This window comes from Petaurus breviceps, unplaced genomic scaffold, assembly GCF_028583685.1.
Source record: "Petaurus breviceps papuanus isolate PSGF00001 unplaced genomic scaffold, PetGlider_PUasm1.0 103, whole genome shotgun sequence".
Taxonomy (NCBI): domain Eukaryota; kingdom Metazoa; phylum Chordata; class Mammalia; order Diprotodontia; family Petauridae; genus Petaurus; species Petaurus breviceps.
In genome coordinates this window covers 2626892-2650456 of record NW_027185588.1, presented here as the reverse complement: position 1 = coordinate 2650456, position 23565 = coordinate 2626892, and the positions used below count along the sequence as shown (strand labels likewise).

The 23565-nt window shown below is 44.6% G+C and overlaps 1 protein-coding gene across 1 annotated transcript; it reads left to right on the top strand.

Moving 5' to 3' along the window:
* Positions 1–1806: 1806 nt before the first annotated feature.
* On the top strand, positions 1807–18883 carry PEX11G (peroxisomal biogenesis factor 11 gamma). Its single transcript, XM_069092557.1, has 5 exons — positions 1807–1942; positions 4653–4841; positions 12034–12212; positions 13402–13464; positions 17532–18883. Exons 1-5 carry the CDS (start codon positions 1883–1885, stop codon positions 17761–17763), a joined length of 723 nt encoding a protein of 240 aa, XP_068948658.1. The 5' UTR covers positions 1807–1882; the 3' UTR covers positions 17764–18883.
* Positions 18884–23565: the final 4682 nt, after the last annotated feature.

Genomic DNA, 23565 nt, shown 5'->3' with positions numbered 1-23565 from the left:
ATGTCTCTCCTCCCTTTCCCAGATAAACACCCTGAAAAAGTTATCTACCCTTAGGGCACCCACTTCCTTACCTCTCACTCTGTCACCATCATTCAACTGAAATATTCTCTCCAAAGTAGCCCAAACTCATGACCTTTCCTCAGTCCTCATACTTTTTGACCTCTCTGCAGCATTTGACTCTGCTGACCTCACCATCTTCCTCCTCTGGGTTTTTGTAACCCTTCTCCTGGTCCTTCTCCTCTGTGACTGCCCATTGCTGACCAGTCATCTTTGCTGGACCATCATCCATGTCATACTCATTAACTCAGGGTGTATCCCAAGGCTCTCTTCTGGGAACTCTTCTCTCCTTACTCTCTCCCTTGGTAACCCCATTAGCTTCCCTGGATTTAATTGTCAGCTCTATCTTAATGATAACACTAGCTAGCATTTATATAGCTCTGTTAAGACTTACAAAGCACTTTCTGCCTGTTATCTCATTTAATATTCACAACAATTCTGTGAGGTAGGTGCTGTTATTAAACCCATTTTGCCAACGAGAGAATGGAGGCAAACAGGGTTAAGTAAGTGACTTGCCCAGGGTCACATAGTATCTGAAGATGGGATTTGAACCCAGGACTTTCTGATTTTAGGCCCAGCTTTCTATCTACACACCACACAGCTGTATGACCCATATGACCTTGGCCAAACCACTTCCCTTTTTTGGGCTTCAGAAAGTTCCTGTAGCTGTCAAGCAAAAAGATTTGGACAATATATAATTTCTAAGGTCCCTTATAGTTTTCCAATCTCTGATCCTTTAATCTGGAAAATTCTGATAATGCTTTTGTTCCTACAGGGCTAGGAATCTACAGCGAGATAGTAATGTATGTAAAGTGCTTCTTCACCTTAAAATTGTTTTGTAAATTTCAGCTGCCTTGACACCCCAGGGCCTGGCCAGCACAGGGAAGCTCCTGGGCCTGCCCCAACCGATAGCTCTCTTTGCAGAGCAGGAAACTCTTTGAAGAGGCCCAACAAGCCACAGGCCCCTCCCCTGGGTTCCCAGCCTTATTTCATGTTACTTCTCTAATTACCCTCTCAATTTCAGCCAAACAAGGTTACCATCTGTTCTGTCTCCTGTCTCTGCATCCTAGCAAAGGATGACATTTGCACCCATGTCTGGAATGTTTTCTCTCTCCTCATCTCTCTGCCTCTTAATTAATATCCCTAATGACACCTCCTATCCAAGGCATTTCCTAATGTTCTCAGTTAGTGCTGGATCCCTCTTGAAATTAATTTGAATTGACTTAATCTAGGTACTCATTGTGTTCCCCCAGGGGAAGCTCCTTGAAGGCCCTGTCTGTTTTGTGTCCCAGACATCTAACACTGATGCCAAGGCAAAAGTAAATATTTGGTAAATATTTGTTAGTACACATAATATTCCTTAATAAATATTTGTTGAACTGAATAAAACTGAATTGAAAGGGAAGCACTGTCACATGGAGGAATGATAAGAACAGCCAGCATTTGCATTGGGCTTGTTATCTTGTTTTAAACCCTGGGAGGCAGGAGCGGTTATCACACCCATTTTACAGATGAGGTCCTGGAGCAAGTCACATTCTGGGTCTCATTTTCCTTATCTGTAAAATGAGGAAGGCGGAGGCCGGCCCAGACGAACTCTAAAGTCCTTTTTTCCCCACTCCATCCCCCGTCCTCGCCTTCAAATCTAAGACAATGGAAATCTATACATAGGAGGTTAAGGTAGAGAGGCCAAGTTAGAGCCGTCCGGAAAGCTACACGGGGCGGGGACTTATGAATGGTCCAACAAACCCCGCCCCTCTGCACTAGCGTTGCCCCCGCCCCTCGCGCAGCGTGCTGACGTCACCACTTCCGGCCCGGAAGTGTTGCCATGGCGGCGCTGAGCAGCTTAGTGTCTGCGCTGGAGTCCTATCGAGGCCGTGACCGCTTGGTGAGGCCCTGGACGGGCTGGGACCGGACCTCGGAGGCGGGGGAGGGTAGCGGGGCCGCGGGCTTCAAACCGTGCCCTCCTCCTCCTCGTTCCCGAGGATCAGCCCGGCCTGCCTGTGGGCTCCGGCCTGGTCCTTCCCGTGGGCCCCGGGTTCCGTGGGCGGGGCTGTCCCTGCAGGCTCGGGACAGAAGCAGTGAAGCCCCTCGGTAGAATGAGTGGGGGTCTCCCTGCGTTTCTGCCCCTCTGGCCTCTGGGAACAGAGGAGACGTGGGCACCCACCCCCTAGCCTCGGGGCAGGACCTCGCTACAACAAAGCCTGTCTTGGGGCTTCAGTTTCCCCATCGGTTCCTTGAGTGGCCGGACAGTTAAAGTGGGAAGAGCCATCCCAAGACCTGGATTCCCGGCGTAGCAGAAAGAGCCCCGGATTTACGGCTGGGGAGGACCTCTGTCAACAATCTTAAATCAGCCAATCATTCCCAAGGCCCGGGACGTGAAAAAGCCAGAGACAAACCCTGCCCTCCGGGAGCTCAAGCGGGACCCCAAACCCGCCGCCCGCCCCCCGGGTGATCTCGAGCCAAGCTCCTCAGGCATCCTTGGGCCGCCTTTTGTAAAATGCCCAAGCGATGGATTTTTAGCTCGGGGTCCACCACCTAGGTTTTCTTTTTAAATATTTTGAGAACTAACTCAACCCAGTTAGTTTCTTTTGTAATTGTATGATTTTAAAAAAAATTTTCATTTAAAGACATTGTTCAACAGAGTGTCCCAGGGATCCATGACACAAAAGGATAAGGGCCACTGGACCAGATGACCTCTGGTCTCTTCCAGTTCTAGGGCCAGTGATTACAGGCTCAGAATGGGAAGGAGTCTTGGAAGCTCCTTGGTCCAGCCTCCTCCTTTTATAGACAAAGTAGTCTGAGGCCCAGAAAAGTAAGTGACCTCAAACTTGCAGTGATAAGTGGGGACCTCTGGATCCAGTCCCAGCCTGCTTTCCTGTTCGCCAGATCACATTGTCATTCGACTCAGTGTTCCAGTGACCTTGGGGTTAATCACTTTTCTGGACCTCAGTTTCCTCCTCTGTAAAATGAATCGATAAGGAGATTATTTCTAACATCCTTTCGAGCTCTAAATCTATGATTTTAGATTTAAAAACCGGTAGCTTTCTCTTTAGAAAGTTGACTAGAACTAGACAATTTTAAGTTTTCTTGTGGCTCTACAAATCTCTTCAAATGAAGGTTACAAGGGTTGGGCTGATGAGGGGCCATTATATATCTGCTGCATGTGAGACCTCAACCCAGGCCTTCCTGGTTCTAAACCTCTCTGACATACTATGTCACTCTAGGCAAACCACTTAATTTTTCAGTTTCCTAGGCAATTCTCTAAAACTTTTATGCTGCAGAGGTGAAGCAGACCTGCATTGGTAGAGTTTCCCATACCCATGAAATCATAAGTCTATTCTGTCCCTGTCCCTATGGCTGCTCTATGTAGAGCCTGTACTCTATTTAGCAAATATGATGTGCTCAGATACAAGGCAGTATGTGGGACACAAATATAAGACACAGGCTGCTTCTTTCATCAAATTCACCATCTAGTAGGTGGCCAGGTCATGGTCTAAACTAAAAATGTTTTTTTTTTTCTACAAGATCAATGCTACTTGTCCTAAATTTAATGGTTATAAAACGGTGCTTTTAGATTTTAAAAACTAGTAGCTTTCTCTTTGGGAGAAGGTTGATGAAAATTCATGTCTCATGGTTTCCTAGCCAGGTCTCTGTCCTCCATAGAAGGCTGCCTACATTTGTATCATTTATCATGAAATATTTAACTTTATTAAAGATTTAGCAAAGGGCTAGTCTTTTACCAGTTATGTAATTTTGTGGCAATGAGGTAGAGAAAAAGAGTCGCTGATACTATAGGCAAAGGTAACATGACTCCATCTTGCAGTAAAGTACAAATCATTTTGGAGACTTGTGTTATGTACTTGAGTGACTGATATATTTGCTTGTCAAGAGAATTCTAGATTTACTGTATGTAGCCTGAGAAAGTTCCAAAATGTTTACCAACTGTTTCCTGACCATTTTTGCGGGTGGTATGCTATACAGATTGCTACAAGGTGCTTTTTTTGTTTCTCTGCTTCCTTTTTATCCTAACCATCTTCCAGATAAGTGAGCATACAGATATCCTTGGGTTCACACTTATCAAGTAACACTGAAGTAGTTCTTTGTCCTGGGGGTTGGTTTCAAATTCATATCTCCAGTGCTTCCCAGGCCACCTGAGTCACATTTTCCACTTTCCAGTAACACACGAGCATTGACCTATGTTTCTTTAGCCTCAGATACAGTTCTACCATTTTGAATTTCTACTTTTTAAACTCAGAATTCATTAGTGCAGTCTTGTCACCCATTACTAATACCAACTAGGGGTTTTATCACGATAGTGTAAATGATCATATTTGAAAAATGAATTTTCAGCATTTTATTGTAATACTGTCTATTTAGCAAATATAATATGCCCAGCACTATGCTAGCTGCTCTGGTGGATAGAAATGAAGTACTGTATAAGAAATGGTCTTTTTTGTCTGGTTGAGGACAGAAGACCTACATGTATTATGGAGCTTAAAACCAAGATAGTTACTAAAAGTGATAGTTGAGTACTACAGATAAAGCATAAATTAATGCCCTACTTTCTCATGCTTGCTGCCTCTGCTTTGCCACAGATTAGGACCTTGAGCTATGGCTGTCAGCTGATTGGTGGGCTCCTGGCTGAGCAGTCTTCTGTCAGATCTGAAGTAGGGAAGAGGCTTCTGGTGATTTCTGCACAGCTCAGCCACTGCAGGACCGTCTTGCGGTTGTTTGATGACCTGGCTATGCTTGCATACAGCAGGCAGTATGGCCTGGGTGCTAAGGTAACCACATCAGAACTATCTCATAAAAACAGAATGTTTTAGATTTGGCCTAATCAGAAGACTCTCATCATTAAAAGAGGCTGCTTAAAATCACTCTTGGTTCTTATAAGAGCTTGCAATGTCACTTGCTCCTTTGGGAGAAGGGTAAACATAAGGATCATGGAATGAGTGGACTATGACAAACAAATTCCCCTGTGGGCCCTGGAGGTACCTTGTTAGAAATAAATTATTTACCATAAAGGACTGTGGTGTTTGAGATCACTTCCAGCTTTAAATCCTAGTAACCTGTCATGGTGGTAGAGAAAAATGAACACTAGACAAGGAGTTAAAAGGTCCACCACTGACAGCTCTGCCGTTTCCAGTGTGACCTTGGGCGAGTGACTTCAGATCACTGAACCTCAGTTTTCTCATCTATAAAATGAAGGGATTGGACTAGATGACCTTTGAGGTCCCTTCCAACTCCAAAGCTTTCACTCCCTGGTGGTAATGGAGAGCCCTGTGTTGATTGCTGCAAAGGGGTCAGAAAACTAAAAGATGTGGTCCCTTTCCTTGTAGACCTCACATTTTATTGGATATTACAGTCTAGTTAGATATACAAGCTCACATTCTATCCGATATCTCAGTCCAGTTAGACAAGAAAATATAACCCAGATGACCTCTAAGGTGTCAGGTTGAGTTCTATAATCTTACCCTTTCTGACATTTTTCAGTTGCATGGTTTTAAGTACCCTTACCATTGTGGTCATCCTCTTACGCACTTGTTCCAACTTGGTAATGTCTCATCTAAAATAATTTTCCATAAGTGCAATTTCTTCAAAAAAAAGTTTTATTGGCATATTTGTGATATTGTTCATTGTAGACATTTTTAGATATAGTTTCCCACCCATCCCTTTTAGCCCTCCCATGTAACAGTAAAAAAATAGTTGGCCAGGGCTAACCAACCCAGTTGCCATGTCTGTGTGTAACATTCCACTCCTGTACTCACTCCTGCCTTTCTCTAGAACCAAGATTGGTCATTACACTTACTGTGTTTGGCATTTTTCCTCAGTGCACTTCCTAAAATATGACTCATTCCTTCAGTTGCAGGTTCTTCCTGTCTTCCATGGTTAGAATTAGGCCTAACAGCAGAAAGCTCTATAGCGCTGTAGCTCCATAAGGGATTACCTCTAGTTACTAGGCCACATATATGCATTACAAGAGATTTTAGGAGGCAATTATTTTCCTTTTTTTAAAAAAGAGTGTAAAGAACTATAAAAAGCAGTCAATAGCAATATCTGACAGGTTCTTTTTTAGAGGCTATGTCCTGGTGGGGTCAAATGATATTTGGTGTCCTCTTCAGGCTCAGGAATTCAATTTAACAAACATTTATTAAACTCTTAGTATATATAAAGCAGTGTAGCCTAGTGGATATAGAGCTGCCCTCCAAGTTAGGAAGACCTGAGTTCAAATCCTACCACTGACTCTTACTGGCTATTAGACTTTGGGCAAGTTGCTTCTCAGTGCTCTAGACAATTTTCTAAACCTATAAGCTGCAGAGAGGTACAGGTTTGAGTTTGTATTGTTAGAAGGATTTTTTTCATCAGGGAGTAGTTACCTGTCACCACATCAAAGGTCCAGCGCTTAGCCCTGTCCCTGTATGCAAGGTGTCAGAAATGCAAAGATAGCAAGTGACACAGTTTTTGCATTTGAGGAGCAGGGAAAGTGCTGTATGTACATGGCTCTGTATGAGTGAATGCAGGGAGTGCATGCAGAGGACAAAGGAGAACTTCAAGTCAACTGCTCGAGAAACCTGGAGGAGGGCTTCACTAAGGAGTTGGCAACTGAGCTAAGCCTCCAAGAAAAGGCAGACACTATTTTTTTGTTTTTGTTTGCTTTTTGGAGGGCATTTGGGGTTAAGTGACTTGCCCAAGGTCACATGGCTAGTTTTTGTGTTGTGTCTGAGGCTGGATTTGAACTTAGGTCCTCCTGACTCCAGGGCCAGTGCTCTCTTCACTGCGCCACCTAGCCGCCCCCATGAAAAGGCAGACACTGAAAGGAAGTGGTGGAGAGCAAGGGCATCATAGGCCCTGGGGATGGCTTGTCCCACTCCACTGGCACATCAAGTTCAGGAGCTGGCAGATCAGCTCAGGCCAGGCTGTCGAGGGGTGATGTGTGTGTGGTTTAGTGTGGAAGACTGAGAAAGAGACGCAGGAAGTTTGGTGAACACCAGGCTAACAGGACTTTATGAGGCTGTATCTTAGCCATGTGCAACAAGGAACCACCAAAGGTTTTCTGGCAGAGAAGTGAGAAGGTCAGACCTTAAGAGGGTTATTTTACAACTGTGTGAGGGATGAATTGGAGACAGGAAAGTTAGTTAAAACCTGGTAAAGCAACGCAGCAAGAAATGAAACAGGGCCTGGGCTAGGATGGTGGAAGTACAATATAGATGGAGAAAAGGTCATGGTGTCTACACACAGTAGGTGCTGAACAAATGTGAGTTCATTGGCAGGTAGGAGAAATGGTGTTAGAATCAACAGAACTTAGCAACTGATTAGATTTGGGGGATGAAGGCATAGGAAGAGTCATCTTGTTCAGATTTTGAGCACAGGTGACAAGGAGAATGATGATATCATCAACAGAAATAGGGTAAGTAGGGGAAGGGTCAGGTATAGAGGAGAAGAGGATAGGTTCAGTTTGGATATGGAGTTGGAGGGGCCGTGAGTACACCTGAGTAGAGCTGGAGATTCAGGACTGAATTCAGAGGCAAAACTGGGCTATCTGTGTACATCTGGGAATCGTTTGCTAAGGATTGATAATGGATTCTATGGGAGTGAATGAGATTACCAACACAGAGGAAAGAAGGAAGAAAAGAGGTCCTTACATTAAAGCATGAGAACACCAGAAGAAAAAGGATGTGTGGAGAAGCAGGCAGGTGGGAGGAAGAGAACCAGGGAAAGAGGCTTGGCATCAGAGAGCCTGTCCTGAAATTCTAGCCCTGTCATTTACTGTCTGGGTGGCCAAAGACAAGCTGCTTCCTTTCTCTAGGCCTCCGTTCCTTTATCAGTAAAGTGAGTTGTGGGACTACCTGGCCTCTGAGGTGCCTTCTTGTTTTAGACCTATGATCCTTTGAATTGACTAAAGGAAGAGTGTATCCAGGATGAAGGGGACATGGAGTGTGAAATGCTCTATCTGGGCAGAGGAGGATTGAAAAAAGGGTTCAGATTTACTGGGATATCACTGGCATATGGAAAGCACTGAGAATTAGATGAAAAAGGTAACTAAAATGTCCATTTCTTTTGCCCCACAGGTCCATTGCTAGACATCGGTTATCCCAAGGGTGTCAAAGATAGAAAGAAGGGTCTCACATAGACCAGAATATTCATATCAGCCCTTCCGAGGTAGCAGAGGAGTGGAAAGCTGAGAGGCAGGAGGGTGTAGTGAATGTGGCTGTAGCTGGCCTCAAAGTCATCAAGACCTGGGTTCCTGGTTCATCCCCAAGACACACACAGGCTTTGTGACTATGGACAAGTCATCTAACCTCCTAGAACCCCAGGCAGTTGAATTTCAATAGAATTCTTTCCCTTGTCATCCTATGTGTTTTTTAACATGATTTTTTTTTTTGGCTTTTTGAAGGGGGAAAGGTAGGGCAATTGGGGTTAAGTGACTTGCCTAAGGTCACACAGCTAGTTTTTTTGTGTTAAGTGTCTGAGACCGGATTTGAACCCAGGTCCTCCTGACTCCAGGGCCAGTGCTCTATTCACTGTGCCACCTAGCTGCCCCTTAAACATGATTTTGAGAAAGAGTCCATCCATAGGCTTCACCAGACTGCCAGAGGGATCCAAGCCACAGAAAGGATTCAGAAACCCTGCCCTAAGACTAACCCTAACCCTAAGTAGGGAGGGATCTTCCTTGGACCTTCCAGGCAGGGTCCTGACCAGTTCCTACCAATGAAATCATATGAGTGATTAAAAAAAGCAAACAAACTGGAAACCATAGATGCCCATTGAGGAGGGAATTGCTAAATAGATTGTGGTACATTAATCATGTAATGAACTATTACTGGGCCATAAGAAATGATTGAAAAAAATAGAAAGAAGCTTGGAAGACACAGGTAGTGATACCAAGAAAAATGATGACCAAGAAACAGCACCAAGACAGTAGTCATCTAAATGGAAGGAGCAGAAGAAAAAGAAAGTGAGCTCTGCAATTATACTGAGAAAGCGTGGCTCCTGGGGCAGAGTTGGGAACTTGGGCTGCAGGAATGGGATACTGCTTCCACAGTCAAGCAAGGCTGCTGGGTTGGCTCTGCGATTCCAGTTTTCTTTTCTCTTTCCTTTAAAATCTTTGTTACAAAAGATGGCTCACTGGGTAGGAGGAGGCAGTGAATGTGATGCAAAAACAAAAGAGGAGTAAGAAGGTTTTAAAAAGAGAAAAAGATTATGGTGACTTTTGAGAGCAGTTTCAGTCAAGCCAAATTGGAAGTGGTTTAGGTATGAATGAATGATGAGGAAGTGGAAGCAGTAAGGGGGTAGGTTCCTTTCCTAGGAGTTTAGCTAGTGATGAAAGGGAAGGGAGATGAAGAAGGCTAGTTAGTGATTTTTTTTGTTTGTTTTAAGGATGGAGAGATCTGATCTGATTCCTCTCTAGGGAACTGATTCTGACTGATGAATCTGGAGGGAGACTAATCAGTCATCAAACATTTATTAATCAAAATTATTCAACAAACATTTATTTAGCATCTACTATTTATTTACAGGGCACTGTGCTAGATGCTTAGATTTTAGTCTAGTGGAAAAAATAAAGATGCAAATATAGATAATTTTTAAACAACATTACACTATGTATGTATTAGATACAAGTGCTAAGGCTTTGTGGAGTAGGTGGCTGAGTTGGTTTTTTGAGGTAAAACAGGTAGAAATGGGGAGAGACCCCCCCAGGCCAAGAGTTTTACATTGGGGTTTATGAACTTGTTTTCAAAAAAAGATTTTGTAGAGTTTATTTCCTCATTGTAATTGGTTCCCTTTGTAATCTTGTGAATTTGTAATGCATTTAAGAACATTATTTTGGAAGGGGGTCCACAGGCTTTACCATGCTGCCAAAAGGGTCTATAAAACAAAACAGGTTGACTCCTTGCTCTAGGCAAAGGGAATAGTGTAACCAAAGGTACTTGGGTGGGAATGTACATGGTAAAAGCCAGGGAATAGTGCAGTTTTGTTTGGAGGGTAACAGTAGGAGAAGCCAGGAAATGAAGGATGGCGCCAGAGTGTGGAGGATCTCGAATGACAGAGCTTTGAACATTAGTTAGGAGAGAGAAAGAAGTCACAGGATTTTTCAGCACAGAAGTGACATAGACAAATCTTCTGTGTTTGTTAGAATGACAGTCAAAGGGCTTTGAACATTAGTTAGGAGAGAAAAGGAAGTCACAGGATTTTTCAGCACAGAAGTGACATAGACAAGTCTTCTGTGTTTGTTAGATACAGGCCCATGTTGCCGATGTTCCCATCCCCTACTCTCCCTTTTGAGGAATGACATTTTCATTAAGGCAAGTTGAGAATTTCCTTCTGTGTCCCTTCTAGCTCCAAGGCTTTGATCCCGTGGGCAGTAGTGATGAGTTTGCAAGACAATTGGTCACATCTATCTGCTTAGTACCTTTTTTCCTGGTAGGTAAGGCCATCCCAGAAATCCAGTTACAAAATTAGAAGATGCTTGTCGTGTGTGGGATTAGAGCAGAGGGCCTTGCATGTTCTTGGGGGAATTTCTTTGAGGCCCTCTACTCTTCTAGGAGAATTTCTCCACCCAAAACTGATCCTGGCCACCTAGATTCTGAATGCACTCTTCTTTGGACAGTGTCAGATACAGTGACATGCCCTGTTCCTCATTGCCTCCCTTCTCTGGACTCCCTGCAGATCTTACCCTCCTACTAAGGTACCATTACCTGGGACAAGTCACAACACAGTTAAATAGAAGACAGTTTTCTTTCCTACCAGGTACATTCCTGGCATTCTTTCCCAAGGAGATTGAATAGATCATAGTGTGTTAGACTTCCCTCCCCAAACAATATTGCTACATATTACAGCACAGTAAAGGAGACCACAATCCAGCATGTCTTTAGTCACACTATAGGTGGATGCTTTACATCATTTCTTAGCCCAGGGAGGTTGGGGGGAGGGGGAGTTTTCCCCTGCTACTGGCCGACCTCCTGTATGTTAGAAGGAGGACATTTCCCCAACCTTTCCAGATCTAGGGGTGCCCCCATGCTCTGACCACAGAAGGCAGCCCGGCTGAATGCCAGAGGAGTGGGAAAGCCCACAAGTACTCCAGGAGTTCAGATGAGCAAGTGATCCCTGTGGCCTGAGGTAGTGGTGGAAAGGCTTCAGAAGGAGGGGAGCTTGAGTGAAGCCCAGGGTTTAGAGGGGGTAGGAGGAGGCATTTGTTGGAGGCAGCAGAGTGCTTCCTGTCCTTTCTCACATCCAACCAGTTGTTGAGTCCTGTCCATCTTCCACAGTGTTTCTTGTGTCCATCCCCTTCTTCCTTTTCCCAGGGTTGTCACCCTTATTCAGGCCATTCTGAGGTAGTCTGTTAAGACAGGGAGCATAAGCAGTCTGGCTGGGTCAGGAGGATGGTAAAAGGGGCAGGAGACAGGCCACGAGCTAGGGTGGGGCCTCGGATGCCAGGCTGCACAGCTTGCACGAACAGTACCCCTGCTTCAGCCTGAGGGCTGGGCTCAGCAGGGCCTTTTCAGTACAAGGAGACATAGAGGGAGGAGAACTAGGTGGCCCTGCTCAGCAGCACCACTGCTCTGAAACATGGGGTTTGTGCAGAAACCATTCCTGAGGGAGAATTAGCTGCAGCTGCAATCCATGGCAAAAGCCAGCTGTTGTCTTCAAAACAAACACATTGTTTCTATTGTCAGAGAGACTCTGCATGCCTTTGCTCTTTTTGCCTGATGTGTTTGGCCTGGAGAGTTGGCAGGGAAGGAGCATTGCCTAGTGAAGTCGCTGAGTTAACTACACAGTGTGCCAGGGAGGTTAGAAAGCACAGTCTTGACCACTGGCTTCCTCTCCCCTCCCCTGCCCTTCCTTCCTCTCTTTCCCCCTCCCCTCCTTTCCCTTCTCCTCCTTTCTCCCTTCCTCCCCTCTCATCTTCTCCCCTCCTCTTCTCTCTTTGCCTCCCCACCCCCTCTTCTCATTCCCTCCATCTGTGTCCCTCTGCAGGAGGAAGATGCTATCATCCGCTGCCTGTCTGTCATCAATAATCTTGCCGATCAGCTCTATTACCCTTGTGAGCATGTTGCCTGGGCCGCTGATGCTAAGATTATTCACATCAACTCTACCAGGTGGTGGATACTAAGTACGGCCCTTTGGGGTCTTTCACTTCTCCTAGGAATTGGACGGTGAGTGAAAAGATTGGATTATTTGCCTGCTCCAATTCGAGTTAATCTCCAGGAGGAAACATGTGACTTTAGTTCAGAGATTTCTCTAATGGCTCCACCAAACAAAGAAACACTTGAGCTGACAGCCCAAGTGGATGAGGCTACTGGTGACATATGAGCCATGTGAGTTAAGAAACCCTCTTTCTATTGGCCGAGGATGTCCAGGTGCCTGGAGCCAGGCACTGTCATCCGAGTAGGGCTTTAGCTGCAGCCTCTCTTCTCAGCCTGCTCCTTAGGGAGTTTGTACGTCCTTGGCCTTCTTTTCTCTATTCATGACGAAATCAGACCTTTCCCTCTCTGACCTCACGAAGGAGAAATAATTCCAGAGAAGCTGGCTGCTTTGGTTGTTTCTGAGGGAGATAAGCTCCTGCAGAAAAATATCTTGTGTCCTGCTGTATTCTTAGCAAAGATGCCTAAATAAGACTATCAGGTGTTTACTTGTAAGTTGAGTTCATCCAAAAGCTTCAGTATCCAAGGGACCTCAAAGCAGCATTTTCCTTGCAAGTCTCTTAATGCTCTCAGAGGTGTTAAATGCATTTTAAAACTGCTTGCTGCAGAATTCTAGTGGGAGAAAAGACATTTCTAGTAATCACCGTGTTGAGATAATTAGCCATGTAGAAAACTTTTTAATGCCTTATTTAAAAGTAAAAGTCTTTGTTTTAATCCTAGAGTAATTTTTAGTGAGTTACCTTGTTTGTTGGGGGCACAGTCTCTCTGGCCCTCCCAGAAGGCCATCATAATGAAAGAACAAAAAAAAAAAAATCACTTCATAGAGAAGAGCTCAAGAGTTTCTCAAGAACAGCTCCTGCCTTGGCAGCAAAACAAATACGAAAGTAACAAGTATTCTACTTTGTATGATGTATAAATGGATAGTTTTTGTTTCAGTCTCTGCCTGCAGTCTTCGGAGATTATTTTTTGGAAGGAGAGCATCTGGGTTTAAATCCCAGCTCATTTGATACGTGTATCACCTTAGGCAAGTCACTTCTGTTTTCTGGGACCCTCTAAAATGAGGGGTTGGATCAGATGACCTCTGCCCTTTTCAGTCCTTAGATCTAAATCCTCTGGTCTTCCCTGCCTCTTTGCAGGATAGACATGGCAGCCACCCACCCACCATGTTTGTTTTTCCTGATATTTTTTCTGGTCTTTTCAGATCACTGAAGATTATACTTAATCTGAGAAGGAAATTGAGAAATCCTGAAATAAAATCTGCTCGGTATGGTTTCATCCCCTTTCATATTCTTTCTCTCCTATGAAAATTAGATCATAGTTCAATTACATCGACTAATTTTCATTTCAAGTAGGAGGCAACACGGGAGGGATGGGAGGTAGCAGATGGGGTCCAGTTGTCTGAAGGAGAAGTCGGTAGAATTGCCCTTACTATTGTCATCACTGCATAATGAAAAGGAATTCCTGAATGTAGGCATATTCTGTGAAATGGCTAACAACCAGATGGGGGGAGCACACATGACAGACTTTTAAGTTTAATAGTAATTATTAATATTTTCTCCATCACTTAAGTATAGACCATCAGCAAACCAAGTCTCGATGTGTAGCATTTGCCAATGTCTGAGGTGCAAATGCTCCCTCTGAACATTTACCAGTCAACTGAAGAGCTGGTTTAAACTGGTTCCAGCCTACCCCTGCCTGAACTATTTCCTAACACTATGGCCCTCAGGGGCATGATTGTTATCATGATAGAGAACATAGAATGTCAGCTCTATAAGGGGTTGTAGAGATCATCTAAGGCCAGGGGCTCCTGGACTCCTCCTCAGTCATTCTGATGAAGCATATGGAGTCCTTCTCAGAATCAGGCTTTTAAATGCATAAAATAAAATACATAGGATTATAAAGGAAATCATAGTTACGCTGAAATATTGTTATCAAAATATTTGTTAAAAAAAGTTCATGAAGGGCAGCTAGGTGGCACAGTGAATGAACATAGCACCAGCCTTGGAGTCAGGAGGACCTGAGTTCAAATCCAGCCTCAGACACTTAACACTCACTAGCCATGTGACCTTGGGCAAGTCATTTAACAACAATTGCCCTGCCTTCCCCCCTCAAAAAAAAAAGTTCATAGACCCCAGGTTAAGAATACCTGGTCTAAAACTACTCTCTTCCTCATGTAGAAGGGAAAATTGATGTTGTCAGAGGGGGAAATTGAGGCTCAAAGAAGGGAAGGGACTTGCTCAAGGTCACTGAGCTGCTCTATCTTCACCCTGCCCCTGACTTCCCCTCCAAAGCCACTTGATCTAGAACTTTGTGGAAGCCCACGGAGTCCCAACACCCCAACTGAAAACACAGCTTGGCACACTTAGACCTGCAGGATCAAAGCGCAGCCTTTCAGTGCCAAGGCAGGGCCTGGCACCTCACAGCCCAGTGTGAGATCGTGCACAGAGGTCTGGGCTTGGAGCCTCGGTTTTCTTAGCACTTACTGTCTGTGTATGGACTCCCAACTGGCCTCCTGCCTCCTGTTCAAGCCATCCTCCAGACAGTTCAGACAGTTGTCCAGGCCTGGCCAAGTCACTGTTCAGAAAGTCCTCACTTTATCTTTTGAGGCCCTTCCTCTTCTGACTTGAGTCTTCCTTGACAAGTTCCTTGCATACTACTTTCATTTACATATTTAGGTCCTGGCCACACTGACTTTTTTGCTCTTCCTCCTACAGGACCATCTCCCATCTCCTTGTCTTTGCTCAGGCTCTCCTCCCACCCTTTTAACCTCTGCCTTATAGAATCCCTGTCTTCTTATAAAGCTCAGCTCCAGGACTATATCTTACAGAAAGCCTCTCCTGCCCCCTCCAGAAGTGACTTTGTATCTCTTTGGCTATAAACATGTTGTTCCTTGTTCCCTGCCCCCAGAATAGAAGTCAGCTAGCTTCTTGAGGTCAGGGTTAGGACAGTGCTTAGTACATAGTAGGTTTTTAATAAATGCTAGTTGATTGAATCAACTTGCATGTTGAATAAGCCTGAGAGAATTGCGTTAGGCCCTGCCCATAGTCTCACAGTTAGCCATACATAATCCAGTGTGGATTTGAACTCAAGTCTTCCTAACTTCAGGTACTTGATTATGCCAGAATTATACTTGAAATTCATTTATATAGTGTTTTATGGATTTTCAAAATAATTGCCTTATAATAACCCTGAGAGGTTGGTAAGATAAATATTTTTCTCCTTTACAATCGCTGATACTGCTAGGGTAAGACCTTGACAAGTTCTGACTCCTCAAGTCTAGGGCTCTTTCCACAACTTACCATACCATCTCTCTAGTTGGTCAGTGGAAAGATTTGATTTTCTTTATAAGAAAATGTCCAGGATCACTTTAGCAAGAGAAAGAGTTGAATACTGAAAGACCCAGGTTCTGACTCTGACAAACTAACTCTCCATGTGGATTTAGGGAAATCCGTTAACTTGTCTGTGCCTCAGTTTCCTTAATTTGTAAAAAAGAAAGTAATACCTGCTGTGCCCTCCTCACTATAGTATTATGGCCATTGAAGGAGATAACTCTTGGGAAAGGACTATGAAGAGAAAAACCTTATATCGATATAAGGTATGATAATGGCTCAAAAGACAGATGAGCTCACATCTCCAGGACCCGAATGATGAGGGGCCACAAATGGTGAGGGAGAAACCCACTGGGATACAGGGATCCAGAGACCACAGTCCCCAGGGCAGGGTCACCTGGAATAAATCGGAGGACTCAAGCATTCAAGTCATGGTGGCAAAGATTTATTGTTACATTATACAGCGGACAAGAGTTCTTAGGGAACCTGCAACCTTAGAGTGGCCCAGTTAAAGTTTATATAGGATAAACTATAGTAAAACATATACCAAATATGCTAACTAGGTGTATCAGGAAGGGATTAGGGAGTGGTTAAGGAGCAGTCAATTCTTAAAGGAACATGTACTTTTAATATCTACTTAAAGGGTATTTTACCCAGAGTTCACTGGGAAAGAGCCCAAGGGGTGGGGTTACAGGGAGGTGTGGTTTTAGGCTTGAAACGTCACTGAGGGTCAGGGCTGACTGAGAAGTACCCAGGCTGCCCCCACCAATAGCTTGTTAGACAAAATAAACTTAAGGGAGTATACATATGGCTAAGTCCAGAATACTTATAATAGGTCAGTGAGAAGTAAATATCTTTATGAGCCAGTACACAGCCAGTTCAGCCAGTGCACAACTGGCTCAAACTACTAAGTTGTATAGGTGCAGCTGGCTACAGTATCAGGAAGAGAGAGCAGTATTTTGCTAGGGCGTGCTGCCCTTGGCTGGAGAGAAACGGCCTGAGACAGTGTTTGGAGGCTAGAGAGATTTGAGGCTAGGGAGAAATGTGATTTTGGAAATGGGGTTCAAGCACAGACACCCAAGCACCCCATCACTAAGGTTTGCAAGTGCTTCCTTCCCAATAGTCCCAGGAGGTAGAAGAGTAAATAGCTTGTCGGAGGTGGAGTTGTGTGGAAGCACACATTAATGGTCTAGGTTGTTCTCTGAAGCCAACAAAGAGCCTCCCTCCCTCCTCACCCCCAGCCCCAGCCTGACTGCCTTGGGAGACGACCTTTAGTCTCCCGGCTTCTGGGCTGGCCCTGCTGCTCCTTCACTCTGCCCTCCCCATGGGATCCTGAGCCAGGACAGACTCCAACCCAGAAGACAAGTGGTCTGCAGAGCTCCCCTGGGCTTTGGAGAGAGGTCAGAGTGGCTTATCTCCTCCCCTCTCTGGTGGTCTGCTTTGGTCAGGCCACATGTGCAGGACTGTGGTCAGTTCTGGGAGCCACATTTTAGGAAGGATTTTAATAAGTTGCAGCATCCAAAGAAGGGCAGTCAGGATCATGAAGATCAGCTCAAGGAACTGGGGACATTGAGCCTGGAGAAGAGAAAGCTTAGAGGGGAGACAGTAACTGACTTCTCCTACTTAAAAAACTTGTGTGTGTGGGTTTGTGCCTCCTGGGCCCAGAAGACAGATTCCAGAACAATGGGAAGAAGCTGCAAATTGACCAATTGAGACTGGGTGAGGGGAAAAGCTTCCTAATCATTAAGAGTGGTCCAGAAGTAGATTAGCAGCTTTTGGAGGTGGTGGGGGTTTTCAAACAAAGGCTAGATAACCTGCTTGGGTGTCATTTGGGGGGCTGGGTTGCATTAGATGGCTGCTGAGGAGGCCCCTGCCTACTCAAGCATTCTATTTCTGTGAGCCTGTCTCCTACGTCAGCGATGACATAGTGTGCTATCGTGAATGTGACTCTTCTGGAGTAGAAAACTAAGCACTTAGCCCCTTTTCTTTCTGTCTTCTGCAGTAAAACTTTCAGAAGAGAAAAGAAGACGCTTGAAGCCCAGGTGAAGTCAGAAACTCTAACCCTTCTTAGCAATTTGGCTGATCTGGCCAACGCCATCCACTGGCTGCCTCCGGGCTTCCTCTGGGCAAGACGGTTTCCTCCCTGGCTGGTGGGTCTCCTGGGCACCGTGTCCTCTCTCATTATCCTATACCAAGCCTCTGGGCCTCGCTCTGAAAAGTCTGACGACTCTTGACATTGATGAGCGGTTTGAATGTCACTGAAAACTCTTGATCAAAACAGGATTATTAGGATAAAAGCTGGGCTTTTAATTACTCAAAATAATAAGATGACTAGGAAATTTAAGAAAGAGATCCAAAAATTGCTACTGCCTGAGTGAAACAGGGCAGGGCTTAGGTTTGATTTAAAGGAATAAGACCACTGGAGGTATGTGGCCCCAGGGGCTCTTTGGATAGGAAGGGAGTGAGACATCTTTTGGCCTCTTGTTTTGCAAAACTCCAGCAGGGTCATAGTGGATTCAGAGGAATAGTTCGGGCCCTGCCACTTATGGAAAGAGCCTTGCTATTCATAGTCCATAGAGAGGGAAAGTTGGGAACGTGGCTGAGCCGGCTCTGGTATCCTCTCTGACGGTCCCTTTCCCTCAAACCTCAGACCACCAGGTTTTTGTTGGTGGGGAATTATGGAATTGCCAGTATTTGTGGGCAAAGGCTGTCCAGTGCTTGTTCTGCAGATTGAGGACTATATACCTTCTTCCTCAGGTCAGCTTAAGTTGTAAACCTTGGCAAGCAAGCCCTCATGGGGATTTAACTTTGTGAATGGTTAGGCTATTCAGCAAGCCGCTGACTTCTCAGGGATCAGCCAATATTAGTATTGAATAGGCTGCTTTTCCCTTACCTTAGATCTGTCTTTAAATAATAACATGTTAGGAAGGGGGATTTATTTTAGCTTGGCTGACTGAAACTCAGATTCTTCTCACTTTTTTGTTAGACAACAGGAAATGTTTCTTTTGCTGACATTTGCAAAGCGTGAGATGTAGCAGAAAGAACCCTGGCCTGGGAATCAAGGGCCTTGGGTTCCTTCCTATGAAGGCTTGGTCAATTCATTGAGCTTCTCTGGGCCGTTTTCCCAGCCTATAGTAATATTTGCTCTACTTTCTTCCACAAATATAACAAAGATCAAATGAGATACCTAACACACCACACAATTGTGAGACAGTCTTATCCTTGGAGTCAGAAGAAAATCAACTTTGTTTTTGAAAATAAGTTTTAAAAATATTATGTGCTAATGACAAAGAAATGAAACTTTGCTCTGATATACAAGAATCATCTAATAATAAATGGAAAGTAGAAGATCAAGGTTTGCCTGGCCTCCCCCGTGGTTATTACATGCTGCTGTTTACATACACAGATGTGGCTACTGAGCCATCATCCACAGGACATCTCCCTGTTCAACAAGCACTCATTCATTCGTTTCAGTTCAATAATTATTTCTTAAGTGCTTCCCAAGTGCTGAGGGCTTCAAAGGCAAAAATGAAAACATCTGTATGCAAAGCCAAAGTATAATAAACTCCTCAAGGCATTTACTGTCTTGCAGAGGAGATAAAACCCAGTAAACCTAATTCCACCGAGTATGATGCGTGCACAGGAGTCCTGAGTGAGCTGAGGTCAGGTAAGGGTTACAACAGCCCTGGCTGGAAGGATCCAGACTCTAGGATGGACAAGAGGGCAAGAGACAAGGAGGGGGAAAGGGCAGCACGTGTACTGTGGGGGACATTGCATTTGGGACCTGAAGATCCGGGGTCCAGGCTCTGCCTCTTATTAGCTGTGACTCTGAGTAAGTCATTCACTAAACATTGGTCACTGCTTAAGTGCAGACAATAATGCTTGGGTTACATACCTGCTGACTCAGCTAAGCTTAACTGGCATTTCTTAAGTACCTAGTATGTGCCAGGCACTTAGATAAGTGCTGAAGATACAAAGAAAGGCCAAAAAACCCTGCCCCCAAAGCTCACATGCTAATGGAGGACACATTGTGCACCTGGGCACATAACACAGCATATGTCTACAGGGCAGATGAAAGGTCATTTAAAAGGGGAAGGCACCAGCTCCTGGGGAGGGGGTGGGGGAGCAGAGAGGCACCAGGAGAGGCCTCCTGCAGAAGGGAGCAGAGCTCTGAGCAAACCCTGAGAGCAGTGCAGGGAAACTTAAGAGGTGAGGGGTCAGAGGGCATAGCCGAGGCAAAAGCACATAGACAGCAAGCGTGTCTGAGAGTGTGCTCCCAAGGATCTCACAGTCTAATAGGGGAGGCAACAGGCAACTAACTCTGTATGTACAAGATACAGGAAGAGTATATTGGCTGGGGGATGGGATGTCATGGGCAACAAACAGCAAAACACCACTGTCACCAGATGGGAGTAAGAGACAAGAGGAAAAGCTGAAAAGTTCTAAGGGGCAGCTAGGTGGTGAAGTAGTTAGAGCACTGGCCCTGGAGTCAGGAGGACTTGTTCAAGTCTGATCCCAGGCACTAGCTGTGTGACCCTGGGCAAGTCACTTAACCCTAATTGCCTCCCCCCCACCCCCCAAAAAATCCCCAACCAAACAGACAGCAAATTATAAAGAGCTTCACACGCCAAACAGAGGAATTTGTATCTGATCGTGGAGGAAACAGGAAACCACAGGAGCTCAGTGAGCGAAGGGTGTCAGACCTTCTTTTTAGGAAAATCACTTTGATAGCTGAGCAAGAGGATGGACCGAGATGAGAGAGATGTAAAGGCAGAAGATTACAGTTGTCCAGGTATGAAGTGATGAGAACCTGATGAGAGGACCACATTCTTGCCCTTTTTGCATCCCCAGCACTTGGCACTTGGTACTTGGCTATGGTGGTGTGAGTATAGAGAAAGGACATATACAAAGGTGTTCAGAAGGTAGAAATAATGAAATCTGGCAGAGGTCTGGATGTATGTGGTGAGAGCGACTGGTCAAGGGTAACACCAAAGTTTCGGGCAACTGGGAGGAATGTGGTGCCCTTAATAGTGGGGTTTGGAAGGATGAAGGTTGGGGATAAAGATGAGTTCTGTTTTGTACATGTCACATTTTAGATGCCTATATTGTATCTTGTTTGAGACATCTAAGAGGCAGAGGGAGATTCATGATTAGCTGAGCAAAGAGACTAAGGCAGATATATATATATATATATATATATATATATATATATATATAAATGTGTGTATATTTATACACACATATATCTGGGGGATTATATGCATAGAGATGATTAATTGGACCCATAGGAATTGACGAGTTCATCAAGTGAGATGATAAAGAGTGAAAAGAAAAGGGGGCCCAGGGCAGAACCTTAGGGTATATACCCATGGTTAGTGGGTAAAGACCCCGCAAAGAGACTAAGAAGGAACAGAGAAAAGAACCAGTAGTTTCATGAAAACCTAGAGAAGAGAGAATATGCAGGAGACCATGATCAGCAGGGTAAAATACTACAGAGAAGTCTGGGAGGATGAGGACTGGGGAGAGAAATGTGAGACCGTTGTTAACTCCGGAGAGGGCAGTTTCAGTTGAATGAAGTCGGAAGCCAGATTTCTGGAGATTAGAATTCAGAGGAGAGGAAGTGGAGGCACCAGTTGTAAACAGCTTTCTCAAAGAGTTTAGCTACAATGGGGAAGAGAGATATATAGCTGGGTCACGTGAGAGTCTTTTAAGGAAATATGGGCATATTTATAGGTAGAAGGGAAAGAGCCAGGAGATAGGGAGAGATGGAAGATAAGTGGGAGAGATGGAAGATAAGTGAGAGAGATTGGGGATAATAGTGTGGGCAATTTTCTGGATAAATCAGAAGATGGGATTAATGGCATATAGAGAAGGGTTGCCTCAGCAAGAACCATCTCTTAATCTAAGACTGGAATGAAGGAGAAAAATAGTGAGGAAGATGTGTGAATAAGGAAAGATGTGGAGGAAGGGGAAAGTGAGTGGTCTTAATTTGAGTCAGTGGTCTCAATTTTTTATGTGAAGTATGAGGTGAGGTCCTCAGTAGAGAAAGTTTTGGGGAGGAAATGCTGTGGGAGCAGAGATTTGGAACAGCTGTTGTGGAGAATAGGCTTGTGAATTACCTTGCTGCAATGAGGGTCCAGTGGATAGATAAATTTGTGGTCAGGCCAGTCAGCATGGTTTCATGATTTTCTTCAGATAATTGATACTATATGTATATGTGTATGTGTATATACATATATGTATGTATGTACCCACATACATGTGTGTATGTATAAAATAACACTTGGTAGATGAAGACCAACAGCTGGGACCACCAAGAAAGGCCTTATGTCAGAGACAGCACTTGAGCTTGGCCTTAAAGGGACCTAGAGATTCCAAAAGGTTGAGGTGAGAGGGGAGAGCATTTCAGGCATGGAGATAGTATGTCACATGGGGAAAAACAAGGAAAACAGTTTGGCTGAAGGTAGAATGTATGGGGGTGGTTGGGAGGGATACCATGAAAGCAACCCAGAAAGCCAGACTGGAGTCAGATTGTAAAGGGTTTTAAATGCCAAGCAGAAGAGATTATTTTTTTATTCTAGAGTCAAGAAGGATCAGTAGAAAGTATTTAGCAGGTGGGCGGAGGATCGCCTAGAGAGAAGCCAGTTAAGAGGCTGTTTTTAAAAAAGGTTACTGCAGTAGTCCCAGAGGTCTGAATTAGAGTGGTTGTCAACAAGCATTTATCTCACCCACTATAGCCAGACACTGTGCCGTTGTTAAGTGAGTGGAAAAGTGGAGTGAAGGGAACAGACGTGAGAGATATTTTGGGGTAGAATAAGTAAGACATAACAACTGATTGGATGTGGGGCTCGAGGTAGAAGGAAGAGCTGAGGATGCCCCATGCCTCCAAGATTATGAACCTGGGTGACCAGAAGGATGATGGTGCTTTGGATAGAAATAAGGAAGTTAGCAAGAGAGGCAGGCTCTGTTTTGAACACGTGTTTAAGATACAGATGGTACATCCAGGTGATGTCCAACTGGCATTCGTAATAGGAAACTAGCTCAGGAAAGAGACATGGCCTGGATATGTAGATATGGGAATCGTCTTCATAGAGATGACAAATGAATCCATGGGAGCTGGTAATGTCACCAAGAGAGAAGAGAGGAGAGCGCCAATCAGGACAGGATTACTCTGAGGAAAGGTTTTAGCAAATTGCAAAGTACCATGGAAATGTGAGCTGTCATCTTTCCTAAGCAGGATCTGAGACTTACAGCTGCAAGAGACTGTACAGGTCATCCAGTCCCCTCATCATATTCTCTGGATGAGGAGACCAAGTCTGAGGCAGGCTTGACCTGACCTGCCCAGGGTCACATAGATAGTAAGTAGAAGAGCTGTGAACAAACCCCAGTCACTTGCCAAGAGATCCAGAAAATGTTGCTGATATTACTAAGATATAATAATACTCTCCACTCTTATGGAGATGATATTATTAAGAAATATAATGATATGTTGCCAATCTTGAACTCTTTCCTGAGCTCCAGGCGTGAATGCATCTCTTATATCCTTACAAAATGTCTCCACCTGAATCTCCCACTGGCACATGAAACTCAACATGTTAAAAGCTGAGTTCATCATCTTCCCTCCTAAACCAGCCCTTCCTTATGGCTACGCTATCTTCAGCTGTGGTACTCTGCCTCCCATATTTGAAAACTCAGGGGTTATTTTTGAATGTTTCCTTTCCCAAATCCTTTGTATCCTCCTCTGACTTTATGTAGTCCTCACTATAGTACAGATTCTCCTTCCTAACAGGTCTTCCCACCATCATTCAAAATAACATTTCTTATGCATAGATCTAGCTGTGCCACTTTTTTGCCTCCCAAGTAAAATTTAGACTCCTCTGCACCGGCATTTAAAGCCCTCCACAACCTGGCACCATTCTACTTTCCAATTCATTCTATTCTTCAGCCAAAATGTTGGACAACCCCCACCACTCTCCTGCCTCTGGCTATTTCCTAGGCCTGGAATGCCCTCCCTCCCCCTCCTTGGCCTACTGAAT

What these genes read in the sequence shown, in the direction of transcription:
- PEX11G (XM_069092557.1), top strand. Translation starts at nt 1,883, where the DNA reads ATGGCGGCGCTGAGCAGCTTAGTGTCTGCGCTGGAGTCCTATCGAGGC. An exon ending in AGTATGGCCTGGGTGCTAAG is followed by an intron (nt 4,842 to 12,033) that starts GTAACCACATCA and finishes GTCCCTCTGCAG; the next exon opens with GAGGAAGATGCTATCATCCG. An exon ending in CTTCTCCTAGGAATTGGACG is followed by an intron (nt 12,213 to 13,401) that starts GTGAGTGAAAAG and finishes TGGTCTTTTCAG; the next exon opens with ATCACTGAAGATTATACTTA.